Here is a 26,538-nt window from a genome sequence, read left to right as displayed (position 1 = left end):
GTGTTTATATTCACCTCTAGCTTTTCCAGAATATCTATTACATTCCTTACCTTGTCTGCCAGGTGTCTTTTGGGGAGAAAACCTGCTTGGTCCTTATGAATCTTCTCCATCAATACTCTTTTAAATCTTTTTGCCAAAATGTCTGCAAAAATTTTGTAATCCACATTGAGGAGTGATATTGGGCGGTAGTTCTTAAGTTGGGTCTTTTCAGTCTCTGACTTTGGTATGAGTGAAATATATGCCTCTTGCCACGATTCAGGGGCCCTTTTTCCCTCAAGGATCTCGTTGCACACTTCTCTTAGTGGTTGAGTTAGCCATTCCTTCAACGATTTGTAGTATCTGGAAGTCAATCCATCTGGTCCCGGAGATTTGCCCAATTGCATGTTCTGAATAGCAGCCTCTATCTCTTGTTCTGAGATTCTCTGGTTCAAGTCCATCTTACTTTGATGAGAGATGTTTTGTAATCCATATTTTCCCAGGAATTTGTCTATATCTTCTTCATTTTGGGGGCCTTGAGTATAAAGCTTTTTGAAATAACTTACGAAGCAGTTTCTAATTTCATTAGGTTTAGATATATTCTTTCCATCCACCTCCAGGCTTGTAACTGTATTTAGTTTCTGCCTTTTCTTCAATTGCCATGCCAAGAGTTTGCCACATTTATTTGCTGATTCAAAAGTCTTTTGCTTCATTTGCTTTATCTTCCATTCAATCTCTTGGTTCATCAATTCCATATATTGTGTTTGATATAACTTGATCTCTCTTAAGATGTCCTGAGATTTTGGTTTTGTTCTTAATTTTCTCTCTCCTTCCTTTATCATTTCCAATAGCTTCTCTTTTTTCTCGTTTTGTTTTTTCCTCTTTATTGAATTTTGTTGAATCAAGAATCCTCTCATGACCGCTTTACTTGCATCCCAGATCACTCTTTTCTCCACGTCGGTCCTCATATTTATTTCGAAATAATCTTTTAAAGTCTTTTGGGCCTTCATAAGAATCTCCTTGTCCCGAAAGAGGGTGTCATTCATTCTCCATCTGAATTGACCAGTTGTTGTAAGTTTCATCTCCATCTTCACGGCGTTATGGTCGGAGCAAGTTTTTGGGCAGATTTCCACTTTCTTAATCTTTGGAGCCATTCCACTAGTAACCCAAATTTGATCAATTCTGGTCCAGGTCGTCATTGCTTGGGAGAAGAAGGTTCCCTCTCTCTCCAGAGGGTTCCTTGTTCTCCATATGTCTATCAAGTCCATATTTTCTGTCATTTCAAAAAAAGTCTTAGGGAGTCTCCCTTCTTTACTAACTGTGAGTCTTTGTGCCTTGTCCATGTTGGTGGAGACCACACCATTCATGTCTCCCATGATTATCATATTGTAATCCAAATAGTCAGAGAGAGTTTCATGAAGTCTCTTAAAGAAGTCAGATTTGCCTTCATTTGGCGCATAAATTCCAACCACTAAAAATTTTTCTCCTTGAATTTGTATTTCCACTGCCAGATATCTCCCTTGTTCATCCTTAAATATCATTTTTGGAGCCCATTTTTCCTTAACATATATTACAACTCCTCTCTTCTTGACTTTGTCTGATGAGATAAATTCTTGTCCTAGCCTTTTATTTATAAGTAGTCTCCTGTGGGCTCTGGTTATGTGAGTTTCTTGTAGACATATCAAGTCCAATTGTTCTCTATTCAGTATGTGAAATACTTGTCTTCTCCTCAAAGGCACATTGAGTCCATTACAATTCCAACTAAGGAATTGCAGAGCCATCTTGTTATTTTTCTAAGGCTCCTCCAACAGCTCCAAGTTGTTGCTCTTCTTCTGATGGTGGTGGTTTTTGTCCAGTCGAGAGATTCAGGATCTCCAGTGCTCTCCTCTGTTCTCCAAGTACGTCCACAATCCCCTTCTGTAGCTCCTCCTGATATCTTGCCAAAAATTTTTCTTTATCTTGAATTGTCTTTATTTTTACCTTCTTTAACTTGTAGTCAAATGACAGTCCTTGTGGGAACTCCCACCTGAAACGGATGGAATTTTTCTTTAGCAGAAGAGCTAAGTCCTTGTAGAAGTTTCTTAAATCCAAAATATGTTTTGGGATGTCTTTGAATAACTGTGCAGTTGAATTTCCAATTTGCAAGGCCTTTTCAAAGTGTAGTCTTAATATTTTGTCTCTTTCCTCCTTGGATCTGAATGTGATCAAACAGTCTCTCGGGGTCTTTCTGTCTTGCTTTTTTCCCAATCTAAAAGCAGTCGTAATTTTGAATTCGTCTTCCTCAAGGTCCCAGCAGTCCACAAACTCCCGTGTCAGATATTCCACAAGGTTGTCTCTTTCGTTCTCCGGGATCAGTCTTAATTTTAAGTTTCTCTCTTTCCTCTGTAAGTCCCACAAGGCCAAAGTTGAGTCATGCTCATAGACCTTCTTGGCAATCGGCTCTAATTTCTCCTGTGTCTCTCCCGCCGTAGCCTTGGCATCTTCCGCAATTTGACGCGTAGTGGCATTTTCCTCCACCAGTTTATTTATAGATTCTGTATTCTGGTTTAATCTTACTGAAATTTCTGCTAATTTTAGTGTGTTCTCTGAGGTCTGTTTTGTTAAAGACTCCAAAGTTTGGTTGATCTTAAGCAGCGCATCTGTCACAGCTTCCATAGAGACGGCTGTCCCTTTATCTTGTCCTGTTGTTCCTGCTGCTCCAGTTGTTGGGCCTGAAATTGATCCTCTTTTCTTTGCCTGTTGTTGCTGCAGCTGTTGTTGTTGCTGATGGTGCTTGGTCTTAGCTCTTGTGACTATCTCTTCTTGTGGGCCACTCATGTCAAGGTCACTTCCCACGGGAATTTTCTCCCTTGGAAAGTTCCACTGTCAAGCTGTGGCAAACTTTACTTTAACCTCTAGAGGGAGCAAATCAAAATGGCCATAGAACAATGTTCCAAGTACAAAGAACAGGGGAGATTGTCCAGAATACAAAACAAGAGCTTAACACAGTCCAAATCAATATTGCTAGAAAGCTTGTAGCTTTAAGCTGCCACAGTTATCCAGTTTGTATTATTTCTTCTTATACTACAGAGTAGCCAGACACTGTGGGAACTTTGTATCAAGATATCACTCTACAGGGAAACGTCAGTTCAGTGTGCTAAAAAAAAAAAAAAAAAGGCAGACCGTTTCATGCTTTCAGATGGGTGAGACGGCAGAGATTTTTAACTTCCAATAGATCATGCAATTATTAGTCCAATTCACCTCCCCTCTGCCCTGCTAGCTAGAGGGGAGATCAAAGGTCCATATGTCCGGTTTAGCTGATTAAAGAGCTGGTTTAAACGGATGCAAGTTTAGAGCTCCGTTGCTTTCACTTTCATGCAGTCGGGGGGAGGCAGACTTCCTTTGTTTAGATCTCCCCCGTTTTTAGTTCAAATTTTAAAGTTTAGAGGGTCCCAGTTATTTTTCAAGTCTTACTCACGGGAATTCAGTCCGAATTTTCTTTTCAGGAAGGAATCGGCGCTCTCCGCTAATGGCGACGCGGCTTCACTTCGCAGGCTGGGTAGCGACTCTCAGCACCGCGCTCGCTCCCGGTGTCGCTTTCACGGTACCGGGGGGCGCAAAGGTGCCCACCGAGTCTCCTTGTTCTCAGGCTTCAGCGCCTGGGATTTTAGGGGTCCCCCGCTTGCCGTAGCAGGTAAGACCCGAACTTGCGAAGCAGTCCTTCCCCGGAGCTCGGGGCTAGGACCGCCATTAAGCGCTGGCACCGACCGGAGGTCTCCAGCAGGGAGTCTTTCCCAGCCCAACCTGGGGGTTGAACCCGGCCCCTTCTGCATGCAAACATGTGTTCTAGCACTAAGTGGCGGCCCTTCCCTGGCTCACACATCTTAGCAACAGGAAAGGACCCGCTTCACAGCAACATCTTTCTCTTGCGCAAGATGGAATAGCACATGTGAAGGAACCACATTATTTGCCCGACCACCACACAGGTTCCTGGAGCAATGCCCCCATGTTGCTGAGGACATTTATCCATGTTCTGCATTTATTTTGAGGACTCAAAATGACATTCAGGAGATTTTTTTTTTTTTTTTTTATAATCACATTTTTATCATCACAGCAATCCTGAGGTTAAGTTGGGACAAACTCAGAGGCTGTGAAAATGAACGAAGGATTAACATCAGATTGATTTATGGGAACCACCTGGACTAATTAAGAAAGCAGTGCAAATGTGAGATGATGGCAGTCCTCCAACCTCAGAGCATGGGAAGTCAAACAAAGATATATGATTTGGCTTAATATTTGGATTGTTTGATTGTTTTATAATTCAGAATGTCTTTAATGTGGCCTTTATTGGATTGTTAAATTGGGAAACTTAATAAATATTATTTAAAAGTAATAATCCTGAGGTTAAGTTGTGCATGAGAGAGAAAGGATTTGAACCCAAGTTTCACTGGTCTTGGCCATGCTTTCTAAGGGTAAAGGCACAATTACATCCATGTGGACCCTGAAATGGTAGTTCTGAGAGAAGGCTGGGGATAGCGTACAAATAATTCTGTGCATCCTCATCAAATTACAATTACTCAAACTTTATATACAAATCTCTGTCCTATAATTTTGGTGATACATTTCTGCTTTTTGGCAATGCTTAAATGGCCACCTTAGTTAGGGAGCTAAGAATGCTGACAATTTCTAGCACACATATAGCCACCCCCTAATAAAACTACAGTTCCCAGAATTCTCTGGGGGAATTAAACTGGTTTGATGGTTATTCAAGTTCTGCTTAGGTACCTGGGTATTTTTACCATAGGAATCCACCCACAGCCTTGCCATGTTCACCTGCCTTCACCAGCCAATATAGGCAGCAATACATATTTTGATGTATATGTAGCAGACTTTGCCAACCTGGTAGGCTGATGGGAGTTGTAGTCCATAACACCTGGAGCGCACCAGGCTGGCAGAGGCACAGCATTAGGCTAGTCATTCTTGCTTTTGCATGGACTGCCATTCTGGGGGAAAGCTTTGTGGCAGCATCACTCTCACAGGGGGCTCAGTGCCTTAACCCAAATAGCAGCTGAAAGGAAGACATCAGTCCCAGACTCACCTCCCTGCGGGAAGAACTGAGCATAGATCAGTTTGAAGGTCTCTTCATCCACCAAGCCGCTGGGGCACTCCTATCAATGCAAGTCAGAAGGAAGTTACCCTCTGGAGCTTCACCCACTGGCCATCCTGGCAAATAGCGGCAAAGCCTCACTCAGGTCCCATGTGCACTTCCACCCCAAGCCTCACTTTCTGTTATGGCCCAACATCTGACCCAAAACAAAAATCACAAGACCATCCTCAACCAAATTAGGTTGCCTCACAGAGTCGACTCCATCTCGTCTTAAGGAACCACATGCCAGGAGCAGGCGGAACCAGAGCTAGGTGTAGCTGGAGAGAGAAAAGGGTATAGGATGAACCAGTATGGAATAAAGATAATCCTGCTTCCGTTTTCCCCATGGGTACCTCACATTAGAGTTTTCAATCCTATGCAGGTCTACTCAGAAGTAAGTCTAATTGGATTTGATAGGGTTATAATTGTAAATAACATGATGAATGAGATTTGTATCATTAATTGTTATAAAATTCAATAAATATTTAAAAAACAAAAACAAAAGAATTTGAAAGGGTTGCTCTTAAATAAGTATACAGAAGGTCCTTAGAACAGACCAATCCAGCTACTGGTTTCTAACTTTAGTACACCACACACAGACACATATATTGCGTATGTAGTATTGCAGAAGCATCCCACTTGGTTTTCAGAAAGCTGAGGGAGGGAACTTACTTTTCCCAAGCCCTAGAAGCAGGTAAAAAGTTTTTTTTAAAAAAAATGTAATAAAAAGCTGCCTCTTCCATAGAAAAGGCAGACAGGCCTTTTTTTAAAGCCAGGAAAATTGAGGAGATTAACAGGAAGAAAGGAACCAGTCACTGACAGAATGAAAGAATGTGGGACTTTGGGAAGCATCAGGGGCCACATATGTCTTATGAGTACACATAAAGCTTTGCTCTAATTTGTCCTCAAACTCAGTAATGCGTAATTTGCACACGCAGAGTTAGACACCCACTGTGACTCACTCCTGTTTCTGCAAAGAGCTGTGAAGAATGCAGGAAGCTGCCTTATACTTTGTCAGACTGACTGCAGGAGAAGGTTTCACGCAGGACATCTTTCCCAGCCCTGCCGTGGTGGAGGCAGGGACTGAGCCTGAGACCCTCTGCATGCCAGGGACTGAGCTGCCGTCCTTCCTGGAGGAAGCTGCCTTGTTTACCGAGTCAGATGACTGGACTAACTCAATATTCTCAGCAGTGATGGGGTTTCAGACAGGGAGTCTCTCCCAATCCCACCTGGAGATGTTGCTGGGACTGAACCTGGGACCTTCTGTATGCAAAGCAGGCGCTCTTCCACTGAGCTGTGGTCCTTCCCCCTAAACCAGCTCCAAAATGAGAGCTGCAGGCATCCTGACTTCCACTGCCTTCTGGCCACCTTTCATTTTTGCTGGCCCAGCTCCTGTGCCTTTAGCAACATCCTGATATGCAGGAAATAAAGCAAGCAAGCAAGCAAGCAGGTGTAGACATTTATTTATAAAGAGATGAGGAAAGTGCCCACCCGCTAAATTTCTGCGTGCCAGAGTGTTGTTAAAGGCAGAGGAGACCCACTTCCCAGTGCTGTTTGGTCCTGGGTGTAGGATTCGCAGGTCTCATGGGAAACACAAGATCCTGGCGTGAAAGTGTCACCACCACATGGTTCCTGGGGAGTGGGGGCTGCAAGCCTGCCCCTCCTGATGCAGACTTGAGCCCCACCTCAAGGCCCCCGGGAATTAGCATGGCCACCTATGGCAGGCATGGGCATAGTCAGGATTTATATTGGGGGGCAGGCTTCATGTTATGGGGGGCAGAACCTCAGTTAGTTAAGTATTTTTATTGATTTACTTGATTGGGGGGGCAGCTGCCCCCCGCCCCCCTTAGCCACACCCATGACAGCAGGGATAAGTAATGCGCTGCCCTCCTTTGCTCTGGACTATAGCCATTGGGCATGCTGGCTGGGGTTGGTGGGAGCTAAGAGTCCAACAACATCTGGAGGGTGCCACCCTGATCTATGGAGAAGAAGGATGTACAGGATTCCACATGACCAGAATGACACCCTGATGTGGAAGTCTGTGTGCTATCTGCCACATGTGTATAGACTTTGGGCGAATCTATCCACAGGAATAAATGCTATAAAGAAGTCAGAAATTAGATGATTATAACAAAAGAAAAAGAAAAACCTAGGGAAAATCACATATAAACAAAATTCCTGCTCTCTGGCGCCATCTGGTGTTACACGCATTCAAAGCGCTGGTTTTTCACTTAGGTAGCTGAGTCCCCTGTTTCTTCCAGGCAACCTTGCTAATGCATGGGCATCTGTGAGGTGGGGCCAGACAGTCTTGAGCAGGGGTTGCCACCCTTTCTTCTCACGGGCACATTTGCCATCCCAATAAATTGTTGAGGGCCCACTGCACACACCACAACTAAACACACATGGCTACCTACTCTATTGTGAACAACAGAAGACTTCAGCAAGGGGTGTGTCCCTGTGAGCGCCATAAAAAACAACAACCTGTGGGAACCACACTGGGGACTCCAGGTCTTCAGTAAGTCATGTGCACCAGGAAGCTGAGTGGGGTTAGAACATAAGCATAGCTGTCAACGTTTCCCTTTTTTAAAGGGAAATTCCCTTATTCCGAATAGGATTCCTCGCAAGAAAAGGGGAAAGTTGACAGCTATGAACATAAGGCGAGTCTGCTGGATCAGGCCCAAAGTGGCCCATTTAGTCCAGCATCCTGTTTGCACAGTGACCAACCAGATGCCGGTGGGAATCCTTTGAGCAGGACACGAGCGCATGAGCACTCTGCCCACAGGTGAGTCCCAGTGTCTGGTATTGGCACTGCTGTCTCCTCCTGTGGAGGCAGGACATAGTCATCATGGTCAGTAGCACTGATGATGATGATGATGATGATGATGATGATGAGGCATACCACCTTATACCCGCAGGTCTCAGGGTGGTTACAACTTAAAATCCCAATATAAAAACACACAACACATAATCAAAACAAAAACAACTCAACAACTCCCCCCCCCCCGTATTAAAAGGACATTGGGTGAGAATGAGCGAAAGGCCTGGTTAAAGAGGAATGTTTTTGGCTGGGGGATAAAGGTGTGCAATGAAGGTGCCAGGCGAACCTCCCAGGGGAGAGCATTCCACAGACAGGGGGCCACTGCAGAAAAGGCCTGTTCTCGTGTTGCCACCCTCTGGACTTCTCTTGGAGAAGCACCTCAGAAGATTATCTCCTTGAGAAATTGCATTCCTGAGCCATTTAATAGCCTTATCCTCCTTGTTTTTGTCTAATCTTCTTTGAAGCCATCTAAGTTGGTGGTCATCACTGTGGGAGCGAGTTCCATAGCTTAACTATGTGTTGCATGAGCAACTAAGTTATAGGATCTGACTGCCGAGGTGAAGGGAAACTGGGGGATTTGTTTTTTACTTGGGGTGCAAGAAGGCCTTGCAGTCAAATTCAAGTGTCATGAATTCAGAGGAAGTGGAACGTCCCACCGTCTCCATTAAGCAATACTAAAAAAGTGGCAACATGAAAGTCTGTCTAGAAAATAAAGGCTGTTGATTCATCAGTCAATTCTGAGATGGATCCCAGTGAAAATGGAATAATATGCGCTGGCAGAGAAACAATTAACTTAGTATTTCGATGATGCCTGAGAGCCAAGTATTACAGGAAACAGTGATTAAAGATACATGGAACAGAAGTCAGGGTGGTTTCTTGAAAGGCGCTTCGTGCTGAAGCCAAATGACAAGGCTTCTTGGGCAGATCTGCTCAATAATCCAAGTCTCTGCCAAAGCTCCCTGTCTTTCCTCACAGAACTACAGCTCCACAGGGAGAGAAAATCACATCTTTAACTGGTTTAGGTCCATTGGGTAGATTGTTCTTCTTATGCCTGGATACTGGAGGGACAGGGGAACCTGTAGCCTTCCAGATATTGTTGAACTATAGCTCCTATCATCGCTGACCACCTGCCATGCTCGCTGGTGGTGGCTGATGGGAGATGTAATCCTACAAGCCCTGTAGTGTGCATGTTAGAAACTCCTAGTACAGGGAACTTGATTCTCCCATCCCTTCCAGAAAGAACACTCTTAAGAACTTTTAAACTAAGAACCAGTGCCTGAACTTCCTTTCCCTCCTTCTCCCTCCTTCTCCCCTTTCCTTTCGTGCCACATCTTTTAAATTGCAAGCAGAGACTGTCTTGGTTATGAAGCTTTAGGAGCTCCTTTTCATCTAAAGAGTGGGGTAAAAATACTTATCCAAACAAGATGGCACAAAAACACTATCAGTGGCCCACCCTGATAGAAAAACCTGATCTCCTGAAAAGATGCTCTGAGATTTCCCATGGCTTGGGGGAAGTCTGGAGTTCAGGAAATGCCTGGGAGGGTGCAAGAAGCCAGCGGAAGCTTCCCACTCACGTTCTTGAAGCCTCTATAGAGGGACTGCAGCTCCTTCTTGGTGAACTTGGTCAGAGCCTGGAGCTGGTCCAGCCCTTCTGGCTGATGCCGGATGGTCGAGAGCTCGAGCTCGCTGTCGCTGCTGTCTGCAAAGAGAAGAGGGGCAAACTGAGCGCCGGCCCCAAACAGCCCCTGCCCTGCGGACCTGTCAAGAAGAATGCCTGCTCAAAGAGCATCCATCAAACCACTTCCTGATTGACAACGCTTTATCGAAGTAAAACATCCTATGAAGGAGAGAATGTCCATATGCCGGTCATCTTCACAGCATCAGAGACGCCCCCTGATGGTCTGGGCATTCTTGCCTTCATGGGATACTTAAGGAACAAACTACACATTTGTCCACACTGGAAAATGCAAGTAGCACTAAAGAGTGGATTTTCCCTGGGAAAGGAATGGGCAAGGGGAAAACTGTTTGGACCAGGCCTAGAAAGTGCGGGTCAAGTGGAAAACCCCTCAGACCAGTGCTTTCTAGGCACAAGACAAGCGGAAGTGTGGACAAGCCCTGAGTCACTGTAAGGTAGCTTGCTATGTTGATGATAGCTCTTTTGGACTACAGATCCCCAAGTCTTCTTTGTCAAAATAGGGAGGTGGGTTTTCACAAAAGCTGACCCTGCAAAATGTGTCTTTGAAATCTTTGTAATCTTTTTTACAATGTGCTCTTCAATTTCCATGAAGCTGAAGCACAATATTTTGTTTTTTGGAGGAGAGTAAAACATTCAGTTTTACCTCTTAACTTACAGCACCTCTGAAACATGCTTTCTCTAAGTCAAATCTCATGAAGTCTTGGGAAACAATAAAAAACTTTTTTATCATGAATATTTTAGGAGAAATGTGTAGTATTAATTATGGATGTGCACTTGGTTTTCATAATCTCAAACTTAAGTGGGTTGCTTTGGGGATACTTGGGTCTTTCCTGAAACAAAGCGGGAATTCTCTGAATAATCCCTAACACAATTTGGTTCTTTGTGAAGCTTCAGAGCCAATTTGGAGATCTGGAGGGACACAGACAGCCTCTTGCGGATATATATATATACACACCCACCCAAGTTCTTCATATAAGAAAGACATCAGGATGGAGGGCGGGAGAGGAGGGAGAGGAGTTTTGGTATCGACAACTTTAGCTTCCAAACAGTGCCCTCAATTTTCACATCCAATCACACTGTTTTGGGGAGAGATTTAGAAGGAACATCCCACCTTGCACCTATTTGAAATTGGACAGGCTTCATCCACTTAGCTAATGTCTATGTCTGGAAATTTCATCCACTTCTGTCAAAAGGTTATACAGTGATTGGCTCAGCCAGTGATTAGCTATTAAGGGTTGGTGTGAGATGTCTGTACACCATTCTGTCAGTATATGCACAGGCAAGCCCTTTGGATCAGAGCCCACATATCCAAAAAATGTGACACCCCCCACCCCCACCCCGCAATAGAATACTGTGAACACTACTGGTTAAACTGACTCAGCCAGTCTGGTCTTTGCATTCTGACCCTACAAACTTCTAAAGAGTCATTTCTGGCAAAAGTCATTTTACCCAAGCATGCAAATGACTACAAGAAGTTCATCAAGCATTAAAAAATAGTCATAATGGGAAAGGGGTATATTATGGGAGTTATGTGTCTCTGTTGTTTAATTTGAGCGGGGGGTGGGCACATGCTTAACAATCCTTGTCTTACTAGGCACCAGGGAATTGGGGAATGTGAGTTGCAGGGGATTGGCTCTGCGAACACGGCTGCTGCTGCTGCTGCTGTCACGTGGCCTCAAAGAGTTTTCAGACTGAGTCATAATAAGTTTTTCCATTAAATCAAGGTCAAAAACAGCTCATTTTCCTAAGTGTAACTAATGGAAAGCAAAAACAGTTTTACCTGCAGAATCTCTCTCACTCTCTTTTATTAGCAGATCAATTTTATTAGCAAACCCAGGCATGGAGGGCAGTTCAGGGAGGTGGAGGGGGCAGGGTTTACCTTCGAGAAAAAGAGATGCCAGGGATTCAGGTAAGTCAAGAAACTTGACCCTCTGACCTGGAAACTGTTCACTTTGTCATGAGATAAATGTACTCTGCACATGCTCAAGGACCATTCACACTTGGTCCACTACTCACTATGCGCTGCAATTGAAAACTGATGCCAGGAAGAGATTGAGGTACAAATTAAGTCCTGGTTCAGAGATAATTATTATTAAAATCACAAAAGGAGGGAATAGAGGGCATTAAGGTCCTAGGTTTGTGTGTGATGAGATACAACCTTGTTTTCAGGGCAAGAGACAGCATGGAGTAGTGCTTAGAATGTCAGACTGGGCGGACCAGGGAAACCCAGATTCAAATCCTCTTTCACCCACGAAGGCTGCTGTAGTAATAAAATTGAGGTGAAGGAGAACCATGTAAACCAACCACAGCTCCTTGAGCAATGGCAGGATAAAAATGTAGGAATTGGCTGAAGTGGCAATGTGGGTGGTCATTAAAACTGGGAGGCAGACAGATCTGACCCCATGAGCACAATCCAGGATGCACTTCTATTGCACAATGCCCTTGGAATGAATGGTAGTTAACTCTTAAGATGCACGGACATTTGAAACTATTGTAATTAGGTTTATAGCTGAAAATGTTTGGCAAATGTTAGATGAATGTGAACAGTAACCTCCCCACCCCGCGTTCCAATTGATACAAATGAAAACATATTTAAGAAGAACAAAAATGGAATTTGAAAGGTTAATTGGGAATACATTTTTTGGGGGGGGGAGCCCTCACCAAATTATCTATCAAATATTAACTAACGAAATTGGGAGAGTGAAGCACAGGCACATTGTACAGTTCCGGAGCCCCGTTCACATCCAGAAGCGAACGCAACCCGTGTCTGCACGTGTGGCAATTCACCATTTCTGCGCATGCACGTGATGTCATTAGCAGAGATTTAAAATCACAAAACATGCAGCAAACCAAAGCATGGAAATATAGGCTGCTAGACTTTTAAAATATGTGCCCCTCCAAGTGAGTTCTAAAATGTCCCCTGAAAAGGTTTCTTTCTAAAGTTTCCCTCTTTTCCAAGCATGGGGGGGAACCATACGTTTGGTAAGTAAAGAAATGGTTTACTTACAAACTCTCCGAAGTTCAGATTCATATGCTTCAGAAAACGTGCAAAGGCAAGTTAGCTTAGTTATAAAGGGGTAAAGGTTTCTAGATTGGTACAGGAACTCAAGAGTGGCTGGTGAGAGCCATGCAGGCGAGCTGGAGCAACCAGCTCAAACCTCTTCACATGTTGAGCTTCTCAGGTAGATTGGCCTTGATTACCTAGTTCCTCCCTAGGTGAGGGAAAGAGGATATAGCTAAGCCCAGCAGGGCAGCTTATTCTATGGTATTAACCCCATTAATTAGGCTTTAATTAGCATCTTAGTTATATGAGGCTGGTTATCCCACAAAAAGATCATCAGATGGACATACCAAATGAGGTTTGGGAATCTTTATTTAGTGTTGGTTTAGCTTTTACAGTAGGCATATATTATAAAGAAAATGTTTGGAAATGGCCTGAGTGTTTGGAAATGGCCGGATATTTGTTGGATGTCAAACTCAGCCAAGAGCATAAGGTCAAACAGATTCCTCACTGGCCTTGCAGACAACTTCATTGTCCAGAAAGTGGGAGAAGCAACAAGAGGAACAGCCATTTTAGATCTGGTCCTAGCCAATGTTGATGACCTGGTTAGTGGGGTAGAAGTGGAAGGATCATTAGGCGTGAGTGATCATGCTCTTCTGAAGTTTACTATACAGCGGAAAGGAGCAGCCAAGCATACTAGGACTCAATTTCTTGACTTTAAGAAAGCCGACTTCATAAAACTTAGGGAAGTTCTGGGTGAGATCCCATGGACAGTAATACTAAAAGGAAAGGGAGTTCATGATGGCTGGGAGTTTGTTAAGAGGGAGATAGTAAAAGCACAACGTCAGGCAATACCAATGAGACGGAAACATGGAAGGTGCCTAAAGAAGCCAGGGTGGCTATCTAAAGAACTTTTAACTGAGTTAAGATTAAAAAGGATGTGTACAAAAAATGGAAAAGGGGGGAAACCACCAAAGAGGAATTCAAACAAATAGCCAGCACGTGTAGACACAAAGTCAGAAAAGCTAAAGCACAGAATGAACTCAGGCTTGCTAGAGAGGTGAAAAGCAACAAAAAAGGCTTTTATGGGTATGTTCGTAGCAAAAGGAAGAACAAAGAAACAGTGGGGTCACTCAGAGGAGAAGATGGTGAAATGCAAACAGAGGACACAAAAAGGGCTGAACTCCTCAATGCCTTCTTTGCCTCAGTCTTCTCCGATAAAGAAAACAATGCCCGACCTGAAGAATTTGGAGCAAATGATTCAGCAGAGGAAACACAGCCCAGAATAACTAAGGAGATAGTACAAGAATACTTGTCTAGTTTAGATGTATTCAAGTCTCCAGGGCCAGATGAACTGCATCCAAGAGTATTAAAAGAACTGGCAGATGTGATCTCAGAACCACTGACAGTCATCTTTGAGAATTCCTGGAGAACAGGCGAAGTCCCAGCAGACTGGAGGAGGGCAAATGTTGTCCCTATTTTCAAAAAGGGGGAAAGAGAGGACCCAAATAATTATTGCCCAGTCAGTCTGACATCAATACCAGGGAAGATTCTGGAGCAGATCATTAAGCAAACAGTCTGTGAGCACCTAGAAAGGAATGCTGTGATCACCAATAGTCAGCATGGATTTCTGAAAAATAAGTCATGTCAGACTAACCTGATCTCGTTTTTTGACAGAATTACAAGCCTGGTAGATGAAGGGAACGCAGTGGATGTAGCCTACCTTGATTTCAGCAAGGCATTTGACAAGGTGCCCCATGATATTCTTGTAAAGAAGCTGGTAAAATGCGGTCTTGACTATGCTACCACTCAGTGGATTTGTAACTGGCTGACTGACCGAATCCAAAGGGTGCTCATCAATGGTTCCTCTTCATCCTGGAGAAGAATGACTAGTGGGGTGCCACAGGGTTCTGTCTTGGGCCCGGTCTTATTCAACATCTTTATCAACGACTTGAATGATGGACTCAAGGGCATCCTGATCAAATTTGCAGATGACACCAAACTGGGAGGGGTGGCTAACACCCCAGAGGACAGGATCACACTTCAAAACGACCTTGACAGATTAGAGAACTGGGCCAAAACAAACAAGATGAATTTTAACAGGGAGAAATGTAAAGTATTGCACTTGGGCAAAAAAAATGAGAGGCACAAATACAAGATGGGGGACACCTGGCTTGAGAGCAGTACATGTGAAAAGGATCTAGGAGTCTTGGTTGACCACAAACTTGACATGAGCCAACAGTGTGACGCGGCAGCTAAAAAAGCCAATGCAATTCTGGGCTGCATCAATAGGAGTATAGCATCTAGATCAAGGGAAGTAATAGTGCCACTGTATTCTGCTCTGGTCAGACCTCACCTGGAGTACTGTGTCCAGTTCTGGGCACCACAGTTCAAGAAGGACACTGACAAACTGGAACGTGTCCAGAGGAGGGCAACCAAAATGGTCAAAGGCCTGGAAATGATGCCTTATGAGGAACGGCTAAGGGAGCTGGGCATGTTTAGCCTGGAGAAGAGGAGGTTAAGGGGTGATATGATAGCCATGTTCAAATATATAAAAGGATGTCACATAGAGGAGGGAGAAAGGTTGTTTTCTGCTGCTCCAGAGAAGCGGACACGGAGCAATGGATCCAAACTACAAGAAAGAAGATTCCACCTAAACATTAGGAAGAACTTCCTGACAGTAAGAGCTGCTCGACAGTGGAATTTGCTGCCCAGGAGTGTGGTGGAGTCTCCTACTTTGGAGGTCTTTAAGCAGAGGCTTGACAACCATATGTCAGGAGTGCTCTGATGGTGTTTCCTGCTTGGCAGGGGGTTGGACTCGATGGCCCTTGTGGTCTCTTCCAACTCTATGATTCTATGATTCTATTCTATGATTCAATGAAACCAAGTTTAAAATAAACAAGCAAAATACAGCTGTGGCTCTTATGGGCAGGGGAGAGAGGCCGTGAAGCAGAGCCCACGGTTTGCAATGCAGAGCAGAGGAGTGGCAAGCAAAAGAAAAGATTAAGCACCCACAGAGAGGACACATTTGCCGACTTCTACTTTTAACTATGGATGGCTACGACAACTCTCATTTTACCCAAGAAAAAGAGGACGTGTCCTGGGAAAAGAGGACCTATGGTAGCCCAGGGATTCAGGCAGGGGTCTCACTGCCTGGCGATTGCAGGGTCTGAACCTGGGAACTTCTGCATGCAAAGCAGGTTTTTGCTGTCTGGTTAAAGACAATCTAAGGTTTGAAGTCAAACAGTTAGAAAAATGCTCTTCATTTGCACAAGCTCTACTTTTAACTACTAAAAGTGGTATCTTGTTGCTTGTAAATGTCTATATCCCCCCTACTACAAACATTATCTCCGCTGAAAATTGGTCACAATTAAACTCTTACATTGAAAATTTGACAGATAGAAACCCAAACCCCTCATTAGTAATAGCAGGTGATTTTAATGCTAGGGTGGGAATTGATAACAAACAATTATGTACCACTTTAAATTGGAATACCACCGATGATATTGCATATTCAATGAAAATAGCAAGACTCTCTAGAGACAAGGTTATAAACAGGGAAGGTACACATTTGCTCAAGCTGTGTAACAATTTTAAGTTACAAATTGTGAATGGCTCAACAGCTGGGGATAGATATGAGGAATTCACAAATTTCCCTCCTCGAGGATGTAGTATCATCAATTGCATGCTGGTCTCTTATGATATTGTAAATCTGATAGTGGATTTCAAAATTGGGACGTGTACAGAAAGTGATCACCAACCACTGCTGATGTCTATAAATTTCAACTTCAATTTATAAACAACTAATTGGAATAGCAGAAAATTTTGCCAACACAAGCAAATGACCCAACTAAATGGTCTCAGGAAATGAGTGTAGTAGTGGGGCAAAAACTTACAGCTGATTTGAGAAACCAAGTGCTGTCTAACCTAAAGAATATCAATTCTCGTAGTGACATTCTGAAAGTATATAGTGAAATTTTCAAAAAGTTTGAAGAACTCAACACTCCACCAATTGTCAAGGCATTTAAATGCAGAACTAGACCCTGGTTCGACGATGAATGTTTTCGGACAGGAAAATTGGTTTCCAGGTGGAAAAATCAAAATTAGAAACTGAACTGTTAGAACCCAATACTAAGATTTTATCTAGAATGTATAACTTGCTGTTGAAATGGAACACACAGGATGAAACAGTAAAATCTGCTATGATTAAGTGGGCTCAGGATGTTGGACATAACATCATGTCAGCTGACTGGGAATGGTTATGGAACACCGGTATTAAATTTACGGCATGTAATGCCTTAAAGGAAAACATTATGAAAATGGTATACAGGTGGTACATGACCCCAGTCAAGCTGGCAAAAATCTATCATTTGCCTGATAATAAATGTTGGAAGTGTAAAGAGACTGAAGGTACCTTTTATCACCTTTGGTGGACTTGCCCGAAGATTAAGGCCTTCTGGGAAATGATCTATAATGAAATGAAAAAGGTACTTAAATGTACCTTTCCCAAAAAGCCAGAGGCCTTTCTTCTGAGCATTGTCGGCCAATTGGTGACAAAGAAGGATAGAACTTTTTTTATGTATGCTACAACAGCGGCAAGAATACTCATCGCAAAGTATTGGAAGACACAAGATTTACCCACTCTGGAAGAATGGCAGATGAAAGTGATGGACTATATGACATTGGCCGAGATGACAGGCAGAATCCGTGACCAACGAAAAGAGACGGTGGAAGAAGACTGGAGAAAGTTTAAAAGTTATCTGAAGGACTATTATAAACTTAATGAATGTTAAAAATGTCGTGGTTTTTAGAAACAAGGGGGTACAGGGATATATGGTTAGAAGATAGAAAAGGACTAAGTTGACAGAGATTTGAAAGCAATAATTGGGAGTTGCTAGTTGAAGTATGGACATTGGGATGCAGAGAGGGGGGGTATGGGGAAGTCCAAGAAAAGAGGTTTATAAGAAAATATGTATGAAACTATGCGTGTTTGTTTGTCATTTTCATTGTTTGTTTGTCTTTTTAAAACGTTGTAAAACCAATAAAAATTTTATAAAAAAAAAGAAAAAAAGAATGTTTTCAACTTAAAAGAAAATGTGCCAAATTTTCAAAGATATCCATACTGAACTTTCTACCTTAATGAAGAAAGAAAATATCTTGGCCAAAAAGAAAAAAAATATGCCTCCCAAAAATGGTCCCAATTACTCGACTCCATCCAAAACAAAAACAACACACAACATTTTGGTTGTTATTGTATGGAGGCCTGAAACCTGGGCAACCATTTAGTTGTTCCACCAATTGCAGAATCCAAATGGACCCAGTATTTCATATCCATATTTAATGACCTGCATGGTGAATTGAATGGAAAAGAGAGCAATGATAACAACCTGGACAGACTAGAGGAGTGGCCAAGGGTGAAAGAGGAGGAAATTGGAGGAATGGTTAATAGTTTTAAACTAGGCAAGTCGCCAGGGCAGGATGGTCTACCAATAGAAGTATTTAAGACCTTCATAGACTGGTGGGCAGAACCCCTAGCACAATTATTGACTCTCACTGATGAATATGGAATTATCCCTGAAATATGGCTCATATCAATAATTATTTCAATCTTTTTTTAAAAAGTCATCTTTAAAAAAGGTGGCCCAGGTGAACTAAAGAACTACAAACCGATAAGTCTACTGTCAGTGACAGGGAAAATCTACTCTAAGCACCTGTTACTTAAACTGCTTACATGGATGAAAAATCTAAACTTACCAGGGAAAGAACAAATAGGTTTTTCCAAAGGCTGCCCCAGTTTAGACCACTGTCTCATACGTACGCATTTGGTTGAAAAATACAGATTTCAAAATCAATCCAAGATTGATGCATGCAAAACAGAGGCTTTGACCACTGATCTATCCAGAACTCCAGCTTCACAGAATAGCTCAGATAACACATTATTTTCTGCCACAAGTCTCGCTTTCAAGGACCTCTGGGATTCCAACCAGCCAAGAATTTCATATCCCTTTCCTAAAAATAGAGCCACCCCACCCACAGACGTGCAGAACTGGAGGATTCTCTAGCAAAGCAGGGACACAGGGTCACTGAAAGGAAATCACAACCACACAAGATGTTGGACATAACATAATGATGGCTGACTGGGAACAGTTATGGACCACAGGTATGAAGTTTACGGCATGTAATGCCTTAAGAGAGAATCTAATGAAAATGATCTATAGGTGGTACATAACACCAGTCAAGCTTGCAAAAATCTACCATTTGCCTGATAACAAATGTTGGAAATGTAAAGAAACTGAAGGTACATTCTTTCACCTTTGGTGGACGTGCCCAAGGATTAAGGCTTTCTGGGAGATGATATATAATGAAATGAAAAAGGTATTTAAATATACCTTCCTGAAGAAACCAGAGGCCTTTCTCCTGGGCATGGTCAGCCAATTGGTGCCAAAGAAGGATAGAACTTTCTTTATGTATGCCACAACAGCAGCAAGAATACTCATCGCAAAGTATTGGAAGACACAAGATCTACCCACCTTGGAAGAATGGCAGATGAAGGTGATGGACTATATGGAACTGGCAGAAATGACTGGCAGAATCCGAGACCAGGGAGAAGAGTTGGTGGAAGAAGATTGGAAAAAATTTAAAGTATATTTACAGAAATATTGCAAAATTAATGAATGTTAGAAGGATGCTGGAATGAAGCTATAAGGCTTTAGCAGAAATGTAATAAAGAATTAAGTAAAAACTGATTGATAATGGACCAAAATGGAAAAATTTAAGGTTAGACCGTTAAGATAAATTATAGAACAAAAATTGAGAAAGATGGAAAGAATTTGCTGAAATAGCTAATTGAACTAGAATACAAAAAAGGGAGGTGTGAGGAGGTCGATGAAACAAGTAAATGAAAGGTAAAGATATGGAATATTGGATGTGTGTTTTAATGCTTTTGTTTCTTTTTGTTGTCTTGTTGTCTTGTTCTTCTATGTTTTTCTTTTTATGTATTGTAAGGTATGTTCTGTTAAATTTTCTATTGTTCTTTTTTTCTTCTTCTGTAATCTTTAAACTTCTATTAAATAACATTAAAAAAAGAAAGGAAATCGCAACCGATTCTCAAGTCCTTCTGCTCGCTGTGCGTTCTGCCACCCAGCCTCTCATAAGCTGTAATTGTCATGGCACCGGCTATAAGACTCCATAGGCCAACGCATCTCTTCCCAAGGCTAAAAGGCACTCAGGTAGATCGGGTTGATCTTGGAAGACCAGGGTGGCTCATCCACTGAAATGGACAGGCAGCAGAGAAGTTCTTAGTCAAATTATATGCAAATAACATTTGGAACTCCTTGCTGTGGGACAGTAGCCAGCAAAAAATGGCTTTAAGATAGATCAGATGACTGTATGTATGATAGAGCCATGGGCAACTGTTATGGGATTAGGGCTAAGCCAATGGAGTTCATTGTCCTCTCATTTTCAGTCTGGAATCACCTGCGCACATGGGAGTAAGTCTCATTCTGTCCTGTCCTGCTTGCTGCCAAGGACCTCTCCGTTCTCCCTCTTCTAGCTTAATTTCCAGGAAAGTGGGCAAAACCTGGAGTTACAGCAAGGCAATGAGAAGTGCAAGGAAAAACAGCAGGGGGAGAGCCTCACATTCATTGCACCGCTCAGCTAAACCCCCACCCCCCACTTGGAACAGAACTGCAATCCAATGCAAAAGCTGGCAAAGACTTTCCAGATGCACAAATGGTGACCTCAGACCAAGGTGCTCCTGGCAGGCAGGGGCCTCCAAGTTTGCAGAAGGCGCTGCTGGGTGAACTCCCAAAGGTGCCACCTCTGGACAGGATTACCAATTCTGCCAGATTACTTGGCATCTGGTCAGGTGGTCCAGAGTACCAACAAGCCTCTTCCTGCAGGGCTGCCACCAGCAGCCGGCCAGGCTGGTCACAGGCCAAGGGCCCCAGGGGCTTGCAGTGGCACCTAACTGGCTGTGCTCGGCTTCATCCATGATCTCCCAAAGCTGCCCACCATTTTAAGTTACTCAAAATGCAATGCCCTGGCCTACTGATCTTGAAATTTACCACAATTTGAAGTAAGTAAGACACCTTGTCACCCAATGAGGGTGCTTCCCATTAAACCATGAACTCCACTCTAGCTAATGTGTCAAGGAGAGACACAGAAAGTGTGATTTTTGCATCACTGCTTATTGAGATTCATCCTGACTTGTTTTCATAAACCTTGTGGGAGGTTCAGAAGACCTCCACTGTTTATTGAGAATTCAGATGTGTTCATTTCTACAGCTGCATCAAGCATTCATTATCACACATTTCCCATTACACTTTCCCACCACTTTTCTTATTGCAAAAAAGTGCAGTTTGGGGGTGGAAGCGAATCTGTTACACTTGATCATCAAATCCACTGCACAAACTGACTTTGCCAGTACACAACTGAATCCCACCTGAAAACAGCAAGCGGCTGGAAGCCAGGTGTCAGAGCCAGGTGTGGGTGATGGGATGGAACAGAGAGAAAAAGGGAGCAGGAGATTTGTTGCTGTTGTTGAGTCATTGAGTCGTGGCAGACTCTTCGTGACCGCATGGACCAAAGCACACCAGGCACTCCTGTCTTCCACTGCCTCCCGCAGTTTGGTCAAACTCATGCTGGTAGCTTCGAGAACACTATCCAACCATCTCGTCCTCTGTCGTCCCCTTCTCCTTGTGCCCTCCATCTTTCCCAACATCAGGATCTTTTCCAGGGAGTCTTCTCTTCTCATGAAGTGGCCAAAGTCTTGGAGTCTCAGCTTCACGATCTGTCCTTCCAGTGAGCACTCAGGGCTGATTTCCTTCAGAATGGAGAGGTTTGATCTTCTTGCAGTCCATGGGACTCTCAAGAGTCTCCTCCAGCACCAGAATTCAAAAGCATCAATTCTTCGGCGATCAGCCTTCTTTATGGTCCAGCTCTCACTTCCATACATCACTACTGGGAAAACCATAGCTTGAGCTATACGGACCTTTGTTGGCAAGGTGATATCTCTGCTTTTTAAGATGCTGTCTAGGTTTGTCATCGTTTTTCTCCCAAGAAGCAGGCATCTTTTAATTTCGTGACTGCTGTCACCATCTGCAGTGATCATGGAGCCCAAGAAAGTAAAATCTCTCACTGCCTCCATTTCTTCCTCTTCTGTTTGCCAGGAGGTGGTGGGCCCAGTGGCCAGGATCTTCGTTTTTTTGATGTCGAGCAGGAGATAGGGAAGGGCATTTGCAGCAATCACAAGGAGCTTCATTGTGTTGGGAGAAGATCAAAGACAAAGATGGTGTGTGGCTAGCTAAGTAGTGGCACCACAAAACAAGCAGACAGACCTGAGGATTAGCAGGCAAGTTAAAGTTTGGACCCAAGCCGCTAAGTGCTGTCAGTGGCCCACTTGGGTTGAAATGCACTCGCTGCATTGGGATGTGAGGTTGATTGCATTAGTTTCCCTGGTTAGGATAGCACTTCTGTCAAGATATCTGATGTTCCCTTTGGACTGTGGTACCAGCTGCGTTATGGGACTGTGAATTTTTTTACTGATATGCTGCCCTGTTATGCTAAATGTTAAAGGGTGGAGAAGAACTGTATGCAGGATACCACCCCACATTTCATCACACGTGTGGTGTGTGCTCATGCAAACTGGGGGGAAATTACAGGGCAAAACTCCTGCGATTTCCCAAGTGAACAGAGTTGAAAGTGGATTTTTTTACCCTGGAAATAATTAGTACAGACATAAGTGCTAAACTTTCACTAGGCTCCTAATAATAATAATAATATTTATACCCCACCCAAAAGTGGCTTTTACATTGTGTGAAAGATCACATGATGCTCCAAAATTAACCGGCAAGGAAACATTGGGAAGATGGAATAAATATAGACAGCAGTCCAGGATGCACACAGCATCTAAACTGTTACTTCTGACCTCAGAAATTGCCATTTGGTTCACCTGTCTGTTTCAGTATATCCATAATCATGACTGTAAAATTAAAGCAGGCTCAGGGGTCTGCAAATTATAGAATCATAGAGTTGGAAGGGACAACAAGAGCCTTTTAGCTCAAGGCTGAAATCTTTTGCCCAACATGGGGCTCGAACCCTCAACCCTGAGAGTCTCATGCCCTACCAACTGAGCTATCTCCATTCCCTTCTGGACAACCTCCCAGGGGTCACATGCCAGTGGTGTTCAGGGCCAGAGGCAAAAAAGGGCAGAGCAATGAACATAAATTTTACCTAGGTTCTGTACACATTCACATGCCCCTTTCTATGACCCCCACCCAGGTGAGCAGAAGGAATGGTCAGAGTTCAAGGGCATATTCCAGCCAGGCAGAAACACTCCAAGAGAGTATGAAGCAGGGATGGTGAGAAGGGTGTCTGAGGAGGGTGAGTGGCCTGTGGATAGTCAGCAGCCAGACAGAGAGGTCCCTGAGCTTCCCCACCCTGTAATAAAAATCTCATGCTTGTTCCCCAAAGGGAGCCTAGGCAGCTCACAATAATAATATCACGTAGTAACAAGGCAAAGCAACATTTAAACATATTGCAATTAAGAAAGCAGTGTAAAAACTTCAAAAAACTATCAGTCAAAAGCCTTCTTAACCCATAACAACAACAACAACTTATTTATACCCCGCCCATCTGGCTGGGTTTCTCCAGCCACTCTGGGCGACTCCCAACAGAATATTAAAAACATGATAAAGCATCAAACATTAAAAACTTCCCTAAACTCAATTATTCCAATCTAAATATACTTGCATATTACTGAAACCTCAGTAGAGAGATGTCTTTTTGAGATAATAAAGTGAGTGAGGTAAGGAGGCTGGAGATGGGGGTATCATTTCTACCCTTGCAATGCTAAAAGATCCCTTGCAGGACAGGGCAGCCAAGGATTCCAGAGGAGTAGCAAGAGAGGCATGGGATGAGGAGACCTCCAGGCAAGGATGAGCCCTGAAGCACTGGGGGAGGGGTCCTTTTGGATCCACCCCAAGCAGCAGAACCATCCTGACAACTCGATTGAAGCCCCCGAAACAGCAGCACTTAGATGGGGTGGGTGGGCAGCCTGTGACACTCAACAGATTGAGATCTCTCCCCCCCTCCTGGCAAGATCTCCGGGAGTCTGAAGGTTGTTGTCAAAGTAGATGTTCTGCAGTAATTATTTGTCCCAGGGAAGGCTCGCCTCAGGCTCAAGGTCCCGAGGAAAGACTTCTGTGGATGATTAAATCCTTCCTACTCATTATTTTTGCTATGTCTGCAGGATCAACCCAGCCGTGAGAGAAGGAGCAAGATCCTAATGCGTCTTGTGCTCTGTCAACAGAATTGCTCACTAAGTTCTAATTGCAGGATCTTTATTACCATGGATGGTGCCAGAGCCAGGAGCGGCAGCCTTGGTATTCCAGCTGGAGAGAGGAGGAGATCTGGTTCTGTGCCGCCCCCGAGGCAACATGGCTCAGGCCTCAAAGGCCTGGAGGCACATTCTAAGGCTCCTCCAGAGGACCTGTTAACTGAGCCGCCATCCTGATTTGTTGGTGCAACATTTGCACAGAGGTTTATCAGTCGGTTGTCATGGTTAAGGCTGTTTTGTAAGACATGAGGAAACTCCCTGGGTTGGAGATCAGCAGAGCTGTGAGAAGCAGGGAAGCAGATCCATTGTCTGCTGCACAGGACAGAAGGAATGCACGCATGTGCATAGAAAGAAGTGGCTCGCCACGCTTTACTTTTTGCATACCAACTCCAGGCTGGCCCAGGTGAAGGACTTTGTGGGACGTGTGTGGCTTCATATCCTCTGGATCCCAAGCTTCTGGCACCCCAACCCCAAACACTCCATTTCAGGGCTTCCTGCTGCTGGTTACCCGCATGTTGGCTGAAGCTGATGGGAGCTGTAGTAAAAAAACCTGGAGGGCACCAGTTTGGGAGAGGCCACCTTGCAGGCCTCATGTGAAGATCACCCCAAGGAAACATATAAGAAGCACCATAAATGCTCTTGACGCCCCATATAAATACTAAGTGGGTTTTTTTTTGTTGTTGTTCAGATTGCAAAATATTTTGTGGATTTATGGGATAATCCAGTTCCACGTGGAACTGCAGAGGATGAGACACCATAACCGCCATTGCCCTCAATGGGTTGCATGCCCACTGGCTGGGGCGGCTAGAGGGATCAGTCAACCTGTGCCCACTTCTCCCTTGACTGGATTCTACTCACTCAAGCTCTGAGATGAAGTGACTTCTGAGGATATGAGCCAACTCTTCCCCCACAATAAATATTTGAGGGGGCCAGCCCTCCCCCCCCCCAAGTTGATGAGTGCTGCCATTCAAATGGGGTGTGTGTGTGTGTGTTCCACATCATGTGATCAATCATGTGGGGTGGAGCTTACCTGCCCCCCCTCAATATTTTATTAAAGTTGGCACCCCTGCTCCTGAACAAAGCATGTGCATTGGAAAAGGACTAGGAAGAGGATGTTGTTGAGCCCTGGAACAATTTCTTTGTGTGAAGGCCTCCTGAGCCAGTGGGGTACTAGATTGTAAAAGACAGCCTGGCATACAATTACCGATTATGCCCCAGAACAGCCTTCTGTAAACTTGTGTCCTCCAGAACTTTTGGACAGCTCTTATCAGCCCTGGTCAGCGTTGAGATGTGCTTTTTGCATTCTGCATGGTTGTTTCTGCAGTCTTCTAACCTTTGGCAACCTGATGCCCTTCAGATATTTGGACTACAATTCCCATCAGTCCTGGTCGGCAAGGACATAGGATTCTGGAGCTGATGGGAAGATGGCTCTGTTAGTGGAGCTGATGGGAGTTGGAGTCCAAAACATCTGGAGGGCACCAGGCTGGCAAAGGCTGTCCTAAAAGAGATATAAGAACAATATATGTGGAGCCAGGTGGAGCTGCTCTTCAGAACCTCATTTTAAAATATGATTGCCTATAGACTGGGATTATATTGTATGCAAAGAAAGACCAACAAGCATGAAGGAAAACAATACATCAGCCATCCAGGGCAGAATTAAGTCAGGCGCAGCCATAACAGAAGCACTGATGGACTATCTTCAGCCACTGGAAAGATTTCTCCCATTTTCTCAAGGTCATTAAAGTGCAAGGCCATCCGGCCTCCTTAGGCCCTACAGCGAAGCAGAAGGCCCTATTTCTTGTAGTCCCCAGCCCAATGTCCAAAGGTGGAAGCAGAGATCCACTAAGAGGACACTGCGGTTTGCGAGGGAAGCTATATATGGAAGGGGGCTGTCCTTAAGGTATCCAGGTTCCCATTCAGCTAGGAATCACTGAGAAGCAAATTACCACGATTATGTTATAATGACTGTTCCATCAGCAGAGAGCGCCTTCCTGAGTTTCATAGGAAACTTAGACCTGCTCAAAAGGAGCTTAAGACCTAAAGCAGACAATGAGGAATCGACACAGAGAGAAAGGCGGGAAGGATGTGGACAAGCCACTTGGATGGCTCAGTCGGTAGAGCACCATGTTGGGCAAAAAGATTCCTGCATTGCAGGGGGTTGGGCTAGATGACCCCCGGGATCCCTTCCAACTCTATGAAATGCCATGGCACACACTGAGAGCTGGGTTGAATGGAGACAGTGGATAAGCAAAGGTCATGCAGAAAAGGGAGATCCCAAGGAAGGATTTGAAAGAAGGTGGCACCCTGTGCCCAAGCCCATCAGCAGAGCTCTTCTGGGTGACGCCTAAGACCCATCTAGTCCAGTATCCTGTTCTCACAGTGGCCAACCAGGAGTCTCCAAGGGAAGCCTGTCAGCAGGACCTGAGCACAACAAACCTCTCCCTCCTTGTGATTCCCAGCACTGGCATGCAGAGGCCTTTGACATGGCAGGAAGGAGATGACCTTCCTGGCCAGTGAACAAGGCCAGCCCTTCATCCTCCATGAATTCATCTAAGGCCCTTTTAAATCTGTCCAAGTCGGGGGC

At 44.0% G+C, this 26,538-nt stretch overlaps 1 protein-coding gene across 5 annotated transcripts in view; it reads right to left on the bottom strand.

Annotated features, from left to right (window-relative positions):
- KCNIP3 (potassium voltage-gated channel interacting protein 3) overlaps positions 1-26,538 on the bottom strand; it is a 135,151-nt gene that overhangs the window by 9,043 nt on the left and 99,570 nt on the right. For all 5 annotated transcript variants that reach the window (XM_083514387.1, XM_083514388.1, XM_083514385.1 and 2 more), the window contains 2 exons: positions 9,494-9,618; positions 5,054-5,123 (listed from right to left, as the gene is read on the bottom strand). In XM_083514387.1, the coding sequence (XP_083370513.1) occupies positions 5,054-5,123; positions 9,494-9,618 (195 nt within the window). The remainder of the gene's footprint in view (positions 1-5,053; positions 5,124-9,493; positions 9,619-26,538) is intronic.

The sequence above is a fragment of the Podarcis liolepis genome, assembly GCF_965112155.1.
Source record: "Podarcis liolepis genome assembly, chromosome: 7".
In the NCBI taxonomy this organism is placed as follows: domain Eukaryota; kingdom Metazoa; phylum Chordata; class Lepidosauria; order Squamata; family Lacertidae; genus Podarcis; species Podarcis liolepis.
Note: the sequence above shows the minus strand (reverse complement) of the source record. Positions and strands in the feature narration are given on the sequence as shown.